Source organism: Odontesthes bonariensis, chromosome 12 (genome assembly GCF_027942865.1).
Source record: "Odontesthes bonariensis isolate fOdoBon6 chromosome 12, fOdoBon6.hap1, whole genome shotgun sequence".
In the NCBI taxonomy this organism is placed as follows: domain Eukaryota; kingdom Metazoa; phylum Chordata; class Actinopteri; order Atheriniformes; family Atherinopsidae; genus Odontesthes; species Odontesthes bonariensis.
Window position 1 is genome coordinate 10,714,506 of NC_134517.1, and position 14,488 is coordinate 10,728,993.

Genomic DNA, 14,488 nt, shown 5'->3' on the forward strand with positions numbered 1-14,488 from the left:
AAACATCCCATCACTTCCTGGTTCTGAACACACTTCGTATGTTCTTAGTACAGGGGTGACCCAAATAAAAGTGCCACTATAGCTGGTTCAACACATCAAAGTCCTCCCCCCAGCAAGCTGTGGTTAACTGTAATCACACTTTGCTGAATTAACTATGCTGTATGACTTAAGTTGCCAATTATTTCTCATGGATTTATAGCATCAGATGCTGTGGTCAGTTGCCCAGCTGTTCATAATGGTGGATGTTCTGGCAGGAATCAATTAGTCAATGGCTATTGTCAGTTACAGAATTCATATTTGGGAAAAGTAAAAACATTTAATTGATGAGACATTGAGAACAGGACGTTTTTTAAAATTTTAATTTGAACATACAAATAATACACAAAAGTCATCTCACAGTGCTTGAACATTATTCATTACAGTGCTGGTTTCTAAATATCATTTCCATGTAAGGAATTTGGTTTGTAATCATATTTGGGAAGAAATCCATTTTTACTCCCTGTAGGCATTTACATTTATTAGTTGTACAGTAAATAAACAAGACTTTCTGAGGACACATTTACAAGGTTTCATACTTCTGCAAGTCACAGTCTGTTGGCTACATTGTGTGGTACAATGTCTTTACTTCCGTTGTCCTGCGAGTGAAGCTAATACAATACTTAAATATATAATATCTAGCAGTTCATATCTGACATCTGTCATAAACTCTGAACCCTCAGGGGGAGAAGATGCAGAAATTTTGTTGCAAGTGAAATGATTAATTGAACAGACACAATACATTAATATGGTGTTGTTTTGTATCATTACAATAACAGGTAAATGTGACTGAATACAGGGCTTTACTAAAATGGACATTTCCTGATCTAACCAAAGAATTGTTTCAATTTGGACTCCGTAAAGAATATGTATTGTTATTATTGGAATATTTGAACTCATCAAAATACTAGAAACGCTGTTTATATTAATAACAGACAGGCCATAAAATTCCATGTGGTTCACTTGCATGATGCAGTGAGAATGAAATATGAAATAAAATGGATCATGAATCAGATTTTTTAATTCTGAGACATCTGTAACGTACAGTTCTACTTAAAGGTATATTCCAGATGTTTCTTGTTTTCTTTGTAATGTGGTTGTGTGAAGTACTTTTGAGTAGTAGTAGTGTATTACCCTCAATAGACAGCACTTAGACCATCCCCAGTTTGTAGAATCAGGGAAATTATCTATCAGCTACACAGAAAAGAGTGCCACGGAAACATTTTCCTCAATCTAGAAAAACTCAAAATATTTCATGCCTGGTGTATCCTGCTACTGATGAGTTAAGTACATCATGATATGTCAGACTAGATCACTCACTGTTGGGAATTACTTTTGTAAAGACTTGAAAAATAAAAAGCATTAGTGCAGTTTTAGATGGAAACAATTGCATGTCTGTGGCCCCATTCTGTTAGCTTTTAGCATGGCTCCTCTGCCAGAATTCATCCGTGATAATCCAAACTTTGAGTGCTCTGAGTGCAGTGAGTGCACTGTTAACTGTAAGGTAAGACACAACTACTCCTAAGTACTTGTCATAACCCTACCATAACACCAAAAATTTGTAAATAAAAAAATGAAATCCCTTTAAAAGGAATGATAAACCAATCTGTTAAAGATGGAGCTTTAGGTTCAATTTAGACTTTTGGAGAATTCAGTTAAATGTTCCTGTATTTATCTTGAGGAAACCACAGTGTATTTACAGTTACAATTTCCTCTCCATCTTTACCATGTCAACCTCATTTCTCTTAGAACTTTTTTTCCTTATAAAGAACCAAACGGATAAACATATTACTCCAAACACTGCAACAATCAGAAGAGCAAATGTGGTGTTAAGCCCAGTTTCAGCGTTGTCGGTAGAGAGCTTCATACCCAGAAACTTCACAGCGTTGTCTGTGACCGGTGCACTTGTTGCTGCAGAAAGAAAACACAGAGACATGCACCATAGCGGTCTTATTAATTGTGGTAAAGCTTTTAACATCTAAGTTACTTATTTCACACTGTATTTTGAACAGTTTGTGAACAAAAAATATATTTGCTTCCTTGCAAAGCCTTTATAGCAACATTGAACTCTTCTTAGAACATAGATGGCTTCAGCAGAAGATTGATAAATTAGCTTAACACAAACTCTGGAGACAGGAGGAAATTGCTAGCTGGGCCTGGTCAAATAACATTTTCTTCTACGACTCACTTATTAACACTCTTCAATTTCCAATATTCAGTTTATTATGAGGGAGGTTGCATGTCAATCGCACAATAACCACGAGACCACGAGTAGTTAAGTCGGCTTTCAGGTTCTTGACCTTATTAGTGCAATTAGTTTGTATTAACACACGACATAACTAATTAATTAATGAGCTTTAAATGCACTTGTAGTCAGATTTTTCAACCTTTCAGCAGTTCTTGAGTCAAAACAAGTATGTGAGCCACATTGAATAAGTTTACCTTCAGGTTCGGGGTTCAAGCACTCATGGGGTCCTAAAGCAGGGTCAGGGAATCCGTTGCAGCTGATGATGCTGTTGAAGAATGACACAGAATTCTTCGCCACTCGAGGCAGATTAGGGTCAGAATGATTGACATAAAAAAGGCCAAATCTCTCCGTGTAGCCAACAGCCCACTCTAGGTTGTCCATCAGTGACCAAGCTGTGTAGCCACGGATGTCCACACCATCTAGCGTGTAAGCTGGAAAAATAAAATAATTCCTTTAAAAATGAAAATACACTGAATCAATGATTTATTTTTTGTTTGTTTCTTGGTTTGATCCTTTTTAGAAAGTGAAGAATTGACACAAACCGTTAAACTTTATCTTTACTTTATGTTTTCTTGAATGTCCTGCTCTTAAATGCTTTATATTTCATGAAATTGCTTTAATACCTTTCAACACCTGGTTGATATAGTTTTTATAGTAGTAAATTCTGTGAGGATCATTCAGATCAACAGGCCCCCGTTCTGAGACACCATTCTCAGTAATGATGATTGGGGGATTTCCAAACTCCTCTTTAATGAACCTCAGTAATCTGCGAAGGCCAAAAGGTGTCATTCTCAGCCACGAAGAGCCCGTTTCCAACCAGGTGCGATCGGAAATTACCCCAGCACCCCTGTGACAGTGAAAAAGTGGAGATTTTAAACTCATAAATGACATATCACAAAGAAGGAATTTTCAGAGAATACCATGAATATATAGGTTGTAAATATACTGGGCTAGTTCTCTGACTTTCAAATAGAATTTAAAAAAAATACTGCTTTCACCAAAGATGGCATTTGCTTACTTGTCTGCCTCAAGATGTTGATTGTTTCCATGGTCCACATTGAATGCCAGGACAGAGCAGTAATGATTGAGTCCAAAATAATCATAGGTCCCGTTAATTCTCTTGATCTCCTCAGGTGTAAACTCAGGAAGCCTGCAGAGTTTAAAGTGCAACTTAAGGAAAATGTAAATGCAAAGCAGCATTGGGAAACCCACATAAATTAAAAAGTATCTGCACGGAGATCATCAAGAGGAATACACAGACAATCATAAGTTTACTTATTACTGTCTGTATGTTTCCATTGAATCTCTTATGCAACTCATCATATTGTCCTTTAAAGTTTTAATGTCAATACCTGGATTTTGGTAAACCAGCAGCAAGACTGCGCTCTCGAATGATTCTCTTAAACATTTCATTGTAATCTCCATTAAATATTGGATGAGCAAACCAGCCGAGGTACCACTGCACACAGAGAGAAACACGGCAGCCATCAGTGAAAATAGTGCAACATGTTTTGTGCAAAACGTACAAGGATTTGGCATACCTGCACAACACGTCGTGCAGCATCAACATCCTCCTGCTTATTGGGGTTTCTGGGTTCTGCCCAGTCAGAGTTGACGGTAATAGAGATCATTCCATTTTGTTTGGGCCGATACTTGTCATTGTAGACGTGATAGGCCTCAGCGTGAGATTTGATAATGTTGTGAGCGACAATGTAGGGATGAATGTCAGGCCGTGATGAATCTCCTGGAATCATACAGAGTGAATTATCCTTTTTAGTTGCATGTTTTTATTTGATTGGGCTCAGAAATCACACTGACAAAAAATATATCCATACATTTTGGCTGTAAATACCCCACACTGAAAAAATTTGAATCCTTATCCTGGCCAGATTTTTGATTTCCTTGACAGCTTCCTACCTGGGGCATGGGCTCCAGTCACATGACCTAGCACTGATATTATGTATGGTTCGTTAAAGGTGATCCAAAGTTTTACTCTGTCGCCAAGACTGCCAAAGATTACGTCAGCATAATCTTTGAATCTGGCCACAATAGTCTCATTGAGCCAGCCTCCAGTTTCTTGAAGAGCTTGTGGCAGGTCCCAGTGGTAGAGCGTGACCTGACAAAAATGAAAACATTTTTTTTTTTCACCAACTTCCCATTTTTTATATAATTTCAGAAACTAAAAAAAAATAGACTTACTTGAGGCTGGATGTTTACAGCAACCAGTGCATTCACCAATCTGTTATAGTAGTTGAGTCCAGCTTCATTAATGTGACTGGTGGTACCATCAGGAAGCACCCTCGCCCAGGATATGGAGAAACGGTAATGGGACACCTTAAGCTGCTTCAATATAGCAATATCCTCTTCTAATTTATTATAACTGTTACAGGCAATGTCCCCAGTGTCGTAATTTAACAGCTTGTTAGGAGTGTGGGAGAACTGATCCCAGATATTGAGACCTTTGCCATCTGCTCTCCATGCTCCTTCAACCTAAAAAATGTAAATGAAAACGGTGTATTTGTGCAATTCTCTGATGACTTAATGAAGAAGTGCTATCTGAACACTTACCTGGTATGACGCCGTTGCACTACTCCAAATGAAACCCCTCGGAAACTTTCCATAAAGCATCTTCTCATCATATGTTTCAGGGAAACCATTATCCTTAATGATTTGGTGGTAGACATGAGCTGAATACCTGGGCGTTCTTGGCCGATTTGGGTTGTTGAAATCCACTTGGTGCAGCCCAAACCCAAACCCAGGTCTGTAGCCATATAACCACTCAAAAGAATCCATTAGAGATGTCGCTATGTAGCCTTTCAGCCTCACTCCATCAAGTTCATGAGCTATTATTAAACACACAAACACAAATAAGTGGTCATGGCTAAAAACAATCACAAGTGAATCTCACAGTGAACTGTGAACTTGAAAATGTAATATCCCAAATCTGTTTATATCAGCTTGCCTTTTAAAGCCTCATCAATATAGGTCTTGTAATGAAATACTCTGTCGGTGTCATACACTACAGCTGCTCCATTTTCAGTGATGTAAATGTCAGGATCTCCATATTCCTCCTTGATCCAGTTGAGGAGTCTTCTCATGCCCCACGATACAGCTTTCTGGTTTGGGAGGGATGTTGCAGGTAAATCAATCAGCTCCTCTTCTGAAAAGTCCCAGTCATGTTGATAGGACTCGGAAGAAAGCAGGCCCGTAATATGACTAACTATCTTTGTGGTATGGTGATTGAGACAGAACACGTCAGCAGTTCCCTTGATGAAGTTCTTCTCCTCTTCAGTGAATGAAGGGAGTCTTGAGTTTGACTGACCTTGAAGTTCACATTTTTGGCGAACTTGCCATTTCATTGCATCAGGGTAGTCACCGTTCTTGAAAATAGGGTGTGCAAACCAACCCAGTTGGAACTGCAGTGCACGGTCTGCAGCCACAATGTCACGGGGAACACTGACATCTTTAGGTTCAGCCCAGTCAGCATTGAGAGCAATGGATACTAGACCGCCTTGGGAGTTGCGATACTTGTCATCATAAGTATGGTAGGCCTTGGCGTGAGCTTTAATTAGGTTGTGTGCAACTTTGTAAGGCGCAGTTCCTGGATCCCTAACATTTGGCGGGATCTGTCCAAGTCCATATCCTAACCATGCAATTGTTTGTGGCTGATTGAAAGTAATCCAGAATTTTACTCTGTTGCCAAATGTGGCAAAACAGAAATCACAAAAGTCATTAAAGATGTCAATCATGTCTACATTGTCCCAGCCACCGAAGTCTTGTAAAGCTTGAGGAAGGTCCCAGTGATAAAGTGTCACCATGGGGGTGATATTATGTGCCAAGAGGCCATCAATAAGTTTGTTATAATAGTCAACACCTTTCTGGTTCAGGGAGGTACGCCTACCATCAGGAAAGATTCTGGACCAAGACAAAGAGAATCTGTATGACTTTACCCTCAGCGCTCGCAGCATATAGAAATCTTCCTCGAGTCTGTTGTAACTGTCACAAGCTACATTTCCATTAGCATTTTCAGGAGTATTGCCAGGTCTCTGAGTGAATGTATCCCAGACACTAGGTCCCTTTCCATCAGCATTCCAGCCACCTTCTATCTGGTAAGCTGAAGATGAAACTCCCCAGCTGAAGTCTTGTGGAAAAGTACCATAGTGATACATTTGTGTGTCAAATTTTGACTGACGAGAGAATTTATCCCAGATGACCTTTGATTTAGATGGAACCTCTGAGGGTGGTAGAGTGATGGAACGGCGAGTAAATGGTATTTCTAAGCCTTTAAAACCAGTGTCTTTGCTTGATCCAAAACCATTTTGCTTGATAACCTGAGAGAGGAAGTATGCAGATTGCTTTGGGGTTCTCGGTCTGCCTCCATCTTCAAAGTTAACGTGATGAAGACCAAATCTTTGACTGTAGCCTTGTTTTCCTTCAAATCCATCCATGAGTGACTGCACCGTGAATCGCCGCACATCCACTCCGTCCATGGTTATGGCTAGAAAATGGATTCACAAAACAATGCATTTCATTTGGAATTCTTTCAATTCTGTGATCTCTTATTAAAGAAATAACAAACACTGACCTTTCAGGGCTTCATTGATGTAACCCCTCATGTACTCCACTCTGCTGGTGTCGTTGAGGGTGTCCCCACTGTACTCTGTTGGCATCCCATTCCCAGTTATGTAGATAGGCACTTTCATAGAATTTAAGTATTCTTTTGAAATATAGTTTAAAAGTGACCGAAGTCCCCAAGGCACAGAATAAATCCAGTCAGAGGCTGTAGAAGGCCAGGTGGGGTCCACATGGGCCTGGAAGTCTCCCACTTCCACAGGACCAGGGTTGCACCCACCTTTACTGCTGTTAACTAAACGGGAAGTATAATGGTTTAAACCAAAAAAGTCAGCAGTTCCTTGTATCCTCTTGCTCTCCTCAGGAGTAAAAGCTGGAAGTACTGCTGGTGCAGAGGGACACTCATTTTTTTTCTGTTCAATCTGAGTTTTAAGTGCAGCAGGATAATCTCCATTTACAAATATAGGATGAGCAAACCATCCCAGCATAAACTGCAGATAGCGATCTGCAGCTGCCACATCATCAGAGTTGGATTTGTTCATGGGCTCAGCCCAGTCAGAGTTTAATGCAATGCCCACTTTCCCCCCCTGTGTGTTCCTGTACTTGTCATTGTAGACATGCCAAGCCTCTGCATGGGACTTGAGTATATTGTGAGTTACCTGAAAAGGTATAAACAAATGATAAGTTAAATGCCCCAGAGCAACAATTTAAAGCTGTTTAATTATTAGCCGATGATAACATGACTTTCACCTGATAGGAAGCAACCGCATAATCCTTTACTCCAGGGGGGTGCTCCCCAGTGCCATACCCAGCATGGCTCACAACCCAGGGGCTACTGAACGTGTTCCAGGTCTTGACCCTGTCTCCAAACCTGGAGAAGCAGAAGTCTGCATAGTCCTTGAAAGCTTCAACAATTGCAGGGTTGGTCCATCCACCATTGCCCTGGAGGGCCTGGGGCAGATCCCAGTGGTAGAGAGTAGCAACAGGTTGTATGCCATATTCAATGAGAGCATTGATCAGTTTGTCATAGTAGAGAGCCCCTTTCTCTGATTGGCTTCCTTTGTGGCCTGTGGGGAAAATACGGGCCCAGGAGATGGAAAACTGGTACGTTTTGACTTGTAGACCTCGCAGGAGGTAAAGATCATATACCACCTTATTATAACTATCACAGGCTAGGTCAGCTGTCTGATTTGCAAAGGCTAGGCCATCATGACCAAAGCGGTCCCAAATGGTCTCTCCTTTTCCGCCCTCTAACCAGCCACCTTCAACCTTGAAAGACTCTGTAGAGGTAGCCCACTGGAAGTCAGAAGGGAATGATTCAGCAAGGACAAGGTCTCGTTCTTCTGTGGTTTGGGCCTCAAACTTCTGCCCGATCTTCTGATAACTATTGCTGAAGCCTGTCATCCTTTTGAAATCTGGAATACCCAAACTTTTGAAAAACAGAACAGTGAACATAGAGTGATTAAAAAAAGAATATAAGCATGAATATCCATCCATCCATCCATCCATCATCTTCCGCTGGTCCGGGGATCGGGTCGCGGGGGCAGCAGCTTGAGCAAAGAGACCCAGACGTCCCTGTCCCCGGCCACTTCCTCCAGCCCTTCTGGGGGGACCCCGAGGCGTTCCCAGGCCAGCCGAGAAACATAGTCTCTCCAACGTGTCCTGGGTCTTCCCCGGGGCCTCCTCCCAGTGGGACGGGCCCGGAACACCTCACCGGGGAGGCGTCCAGGAGGCATTCTCACCAGATGCCCGAGCCACCTCATCTGACTCCTCTCAATGCGGAGGAGCAGCGGTTCTACTCCGAGCCCCTCCCGGATGACCGAGCTTCTCACCCTATCTCTAAGGGAGAGCCCAGACACCCTGCGGAGGAAACTCATTTCGGCCGCTTGTATTCGCGATCTCGTTCTTTCGGTCACCACCCACAGCTCGTGACCATAGGTGAGGATAGGAACATAGATTGACCGGTAAATCGAGAGCTTCGCCTTCTGGCTCAGCTCCTTCTTCACCACGACAGGCCGGTGCAGAGCCCGCATCACTGCAGACGCCGCACCGATCCGTCTGTCAATCTCCTGCTCCATTCGTCCCTCACTCGTGAACAAGACCCCGAGATACTTGAACTCCTCCACTTGGGGAAGGATCTCATTCCCGCATGAATATATGAATGCATATATTCATACATATCACATAGTGACATTCAATCTTACCTGGCTGGAGCATCCTGCACATCCAGCTTGCCTAACACGTCCTTCATGTCACATCCCATGATATTCAAGCCGTTGTCCTTAAGGACTAAATATTTGAGACAGAATCAGTATTTTATTGCTGCAGAATGACATATGGAAATATCTACATACAAAATACAATGCCAATACTATGTTTTATTTAAAGCATAAGCCTGCAAGACATCCACTTTAATCTTCACCTAAAACATCATATTCAAAATTTCGGATTTTAGACCTGCCACTTTCATCGTCGCTGAGATATGCCAGATTTGGCTAACAGTTCTTTGAGAATCACTCGTAACACAAATACATTGTTATCCCTGTCAAATTGTTATCTTCAGGATTTTTTGTTGATGCTACCAAAGAAATGGGAAGAAATTATTTGTCTCTGCAAAAAACACATCCGGCTACTTTATCGGACTGAAAATAATAAAGCAGTCAATGTCCAAAGAAAAACTTTGAAAGATCTTTAGAAAGCCTGGCGAGCCTTTATCGCATAACCCACAAGAGCTCTTTGCTCTCAAATTGTTGGCCTGCTTGTTATCTCCTGACTTTCAGAGACCAGAATGGGAGGCAGAGCCTTTATGGTTTAGGCTCCTTTCCTTTGGAACCAGCTCCCAACTGGGGTGAGAAATTCAAACTCCTGTTCTGCTTGTAAAACTAAGCTGAACACGTGCCTCTTTGAAAGAGCTTTTACTGCCTTTTTGTCTTTATGCTTGAATTCTGACTTTTGCTCTTTTTACTGTTAATAATAACATTTCACTGCTATTTGTAGAATATTCTTAATAATGTTGACAATAGTTTAATCTTTTACTCTCCGTTTTAAGTGTCCTAATTATGTTTTTGTTCTATTTTTTTTATTTTTTTCTCATTTCATGTCATTTCATCTTGGTTGCTCTTAAAATACCTGAAATGCTTTAAATAAATAAAGCTGACTTGAGCTGTGCTGAGCATTTTTGTTCAAGATCACTTTAAAGATTACAATAAAGTCTGGCTGCTAAGCTGCTTGGAAGCAAACTAGACTCAAGACTCTTGCTCAGTGCTGCAAGTAGAAGTAGCAGCACTTCCAGTATCTGTGTTCCTTGTTTTCTTGGTATTCATTACCAACTAAAACTATCATGTAAGGAAAGTTATATCAGAGAGTAAAGAAATGTGAAATGGCACTCACCATGGAGTAAATCTCCAAGAACCTGGTGATTACTGTGAGAACAATCATGAACATTCATCTTGTAGATCAGGATAGGCAAGTTCCCAGTGGATATCTACAATGCAACATAATATGCAGGTGACTGCAGTGTGGTGGGCGTGTGAAACAAAAAGTTGAATGTTACAGATCATAATCATAATAACTGCAATATTTACAGTACCTGTAAGCTCCTCAACTCCTGTGCCAAGTTTGTTGAGGCACAGTTGTATTCAATGTGCACTGACAAGAAGTCCAACTGTTCAGAACAAGAGATACAATACAGAATACCATCAGACTCTCTTTTCTTTTTATTTGTTGGGGGCATCCTGTTTTCAAAAAGTAGAGCAAATCATCAAGCTTCATAAATTTCAGTATTTCTTTTTTTTTTTTTTTTTTTTTACCAACACAGTAGATTATTTCTTATTGATCAATTTTGCTTCTACTAAAAAAGTTAATGAATAACTTTAAATGTCAGAGAAAAGCTAATTCAGAAATGTTTCACATATATTTTAGATAAGCTTCTGAAAACATGTTAAAAGACTGAGGACTATTTTGTTTTGAATTGTTGAGCTGAATTTATTTTCAGATTTTGAGAGTGGGTCTTTAATCAGTTCTCTGTGATGTAGCGGATTGATTGCAAAGGCAAGCCTAAGTTTACTCTGGCCCTGAAACTGTAAAGCTATACATAAGTCTGCTCCATTGTACGAACCTCAGAGAAGACAACTATGTCCTCTGGTGGTGGATCTAACAACTAGCTGGCTAACTGTTCTGCTAACTTGTGTTGTTCATCACTGAGGAATGTGGAGATGATGGGGAACTGGATTAAGTTAGTAAAGAACAAAGTTTAAATGCTGCACTGCCGATGTTGGGGAACTACACCCCAACTCAGAGAATCAGATCTATGCTCTGTGGAATGAAAGTCCATGTGCATCTCACACCGCAGTATGTACCAACTGGTGTTACACAAACTCTGTGTGAGTAACACTCCATGGATTAATTTCATGTTACCAAAGAGGTTAGAGGGAAACAAACCTAATCAAACAGGAACCGAGAACCAAAGTTAGTGGAGTAACTACAGTCATTGAATACTGGGTGATCACCACGATGACATGCCTTATTTTTCACCTGGTAGATTTACAAACTTCACCAAACACAATTGGGATAAACAGATGAACTGCTGCTACAGTCTAACGTAGCTAAACTGACACACTTCCTCCCCTTGTGGCGTGCTTCACTTGCCAACAGTTCAGCCACATTGTTGGCAGGAGATGGCCACATCATGAGAGTTGAAGTTGCACAGTGTAAAGACTTTGGAAACTTAGTTGATAGCTGGAATGTGACCTAAATATTCAATATTCTCAGTGTACATTTATGATTTCACATCTGAGCAATTTTGTTTAAGTTCTACCCTGTTTGTCCCATTAGTGCGGTGAACTTGAGCTGATCTGAGGTTTGTCAGTTTGGGTCCTCGTAAACTTTCCTTCATGGTGTGACAAAGCAGAGAACAATGCTCATTCCTGCTGTACTTGGCAGTTGTTTTAATCATTCATGTTTGGCAAGGTGATTAAAAACATATTTTCATGTTATAAGGTTTGTTTCTCTAAATGGATTTTTATTTCTGCTTTAAAATAAAATAACTTAGACAATAAGAGCAATCTGACGACATACTTCTACACAAAAGTCCTCTATCCAGAACCAGATTTGGATCAATGTAAAAGTTAATCATCTCTTATTTCACATCTGCTAAAATGTTCAACTTTCTTGGTGTAGATTAGAAACATATTTGGGAAACTACTCTTGAATATATTGTTGAAATCAAATAACCCAATATTTCTATTGTGATTCATTGCTTGCAGAATTGTTTTTCTCATTTTAGACATAACAGATTTTACTGGCATCTAAACTGAAATAATGAATGTAGCATTTGATGCTTACACTTGTTGAAGCTTTGATGTGGGAAAGTGTAGCAGCATCTTTTGCTTTCAGCCCCAGTGACAGACGTCTCACTGGAAATACAAAGGAATGAAAGATACTTTTACATGCCATCATTTCAGAAATGTGCTTATTATTTAATATAAAGCTACGCTAAATATTACTACGGGTATACTTGTGTAGTTAGATACACTCTCCTCCTACTGAAAAAGGGTCATGTCCTCATGACACAGCCAAAAGAATACAATGTCTACCACAGCCAAAAATACCTATACCAAAAGTTAGTCATAGATATATTATTTAAAGTAAGCTACCACACTTTTAACTGTGCCGAGGGCCTATCCATATAAATAGGGTACTGACATACCGGGTACCAGTGGTTGAGGTGACATCTGACCTATTAACTACAGGACAGAGGGATAGGGAGGTTACTGAGGTGGGCTGCCCTGGGCAGTCATATGCCAGCCTTGCCGGTGCCCTTCTCACCCTCTGGGGTCTTGGGGCATCATGTTCGGGACAGCTTGGCGTCCTCACGGCATGGGGAGACCTCTGGTGGCATACTTGGTTCCCTGAGTTATCAGTCCCCATTTCCTGTAGATCATCCATTAGCTGGCTTTCCTCTTCAGCACCATTCAGGGTTGAGTGTTGACTCGACTCAGCAGTGGGCACATCCTGAGCAGACGCCAGGCTGGGAACAGAATGACTGGGCGGGGAATCAGGGTAAGACAGGGGTAGGTCTGCATCAGAGGGGGTTGGTGACAGGTCAGAGGAATTCCCATGGAGGATTAAACTAGGGTGAGTGGGGGAGGCAGCCTCATGGGGAAGAACAGGTGAGTGTGAACCAGACTGGCCTGCCGAAGAGTCAGAGTCATTGGGCATTGCAGACCAGTCACGTTCAAAGGCTAATCTAATGGGGACGTCTGGGTAATCGTCATCTGTCTCTTGGACCATGAGTGGATAGAATGAAGTATGAACACCCAGCTCTTCTCCTTCTGACTCAGATGTGGACAGTCCACTGGCCAAACTGCTCTCCACGATCTCAGACACCAGTGCTGGCTTCCTTTTCAGCCGTCGGCTTGATCTTCTCTTGGGCTCGTTCCTCTCACTAGTGTCACCTGACTTCAGTTGTACATCTTGCCCGAGGGGTAGCAGCAGGTTGCGGTGAAGAACCTTGTCAGGACCCACTCCATTCTCTGCTCTCAGCTTGAACACAGGTAAGCCTGGCATTTGACTCTGCACAATGTAGGGGTCTGAGCACCAACGGTCTGCTATCTTATGCTTCCCTTGTAAGCTAACGTTCTTCAGTAACACTCTGTCGCCAGGAGCAAGTGGACAGTATCGGACTCTCTGGTCATATCTCTGCTTGTTTCCTTCATTTCTCTTTCCAGCCATGCTTTCCGCAGTCTCATAGGCAACTTGAAGGTCTCGTCTCATGTTTGCAACATATCTTGCATAGGACTTTGGAGACGAGTTGTCACTGGACACGCCAAAACACACATCAACTGGCAGTCGAGCTTCACGCCCAAACCTCAAGAAGTAAGGACTGTAACCAGTACTGTCATTCTTTGTGCAGTTGTAGGCATGGACGAGGTAACTGATGTGTTGGCTCCATTTTCCCTTTTCCTCGGATGACAGTGTGCCAAGCATATTGAGCAGTGTCCTGTTGAAACGCTCAGGCTGTGGATCTCCTTGCGGGTGATATGGGGTGGTCCTTGACTTCCTCACTCCCAGCATGCTCAGCAGTTCATGGATGAGACGACTCTCAAAGTCTCTGCCCTGATCAGAGTGCACTCTGTTAGGTAGACCATAGTGGATGAAGTACTTCTCCCATAACACTTTGGCAACTGTAGAGGATTTTTGGTCTTTGGTGGGAAAAGCTTGTGCATACCGGGTGTAGTGATCAGTTACAACAAGCACATTGCAGATGTTCTTGGAATCTGGCTCAAGAGACAGGAAGTCAATGCAGATGAGATCCATCGGCCCATTACTGCTGAGGTGGTGAAGTTCAGCAGCTCTGGCTGGCAAGGTCTTTCGCTGGATGCATCTAGCACAGTTCTTGCAGTACTTCTCAATATCTGCCTTCATCCGGGGCCAGTAAAATCTCTCTCGCACAAGCCCGTAAGTCTTTTCAAATCCTAAGTGGCCTGACTGATTGTGTAAAGACTGAAGTACTGTCTCTCGGAACTCTTGCGGGAGTAACAACTGCTGACGAGGTGGGGCATTAGGTGGCTTTGACACTCTGTAGATGATAGAGTTATTTAATTTCAGCTTGTCCCATTCTGGATCCGAACG

The 14,488-nt window shown here is 41.7% G+C and overlaps 1 protein-coding gene across 1 annotated transcript; it reads right to left on the reverse strand.

The window, feature by feature from the left end:
* Window positions 1-214: 214 nt before the first annotated feature.
* LOC142395937 (lactase/phlorizin hydrolase-like) lies at window positions 215-14,281 on the reverse strand. The gene is made up of 17 exons (XM_075478487.1): window positions 12,683-14,281; window positions 10,446-10,520; window positions 10,247-10,340; window positions 9,061-9,145; window positions 7,607-8,285; window positions 6,870-7,515; window positions 5,247-6,782; window positions 4,853-5,127; window positions 4,484-4,774; window positions 4,202-4,400; window positions 3,826-4,028; window positions 3,637-3,743; window positions 3,303-3,434; window positions 2,908-3,131; window positions 2,479-2,715; window positions 1,829-1,947; window positions 215-247 (listed from the first exon to the last, which is right to left on the reverse strand). Exons 1-17 carry the CDS (start codon window positions 14,279-14,281, stop codon window positions 215-217), a joined length of 6,534 nt encoding a protein of 2,177 aa, XP_075334602.1.
* Window positions 14,282-14,488: the final 207 nt, after the last annotated feature.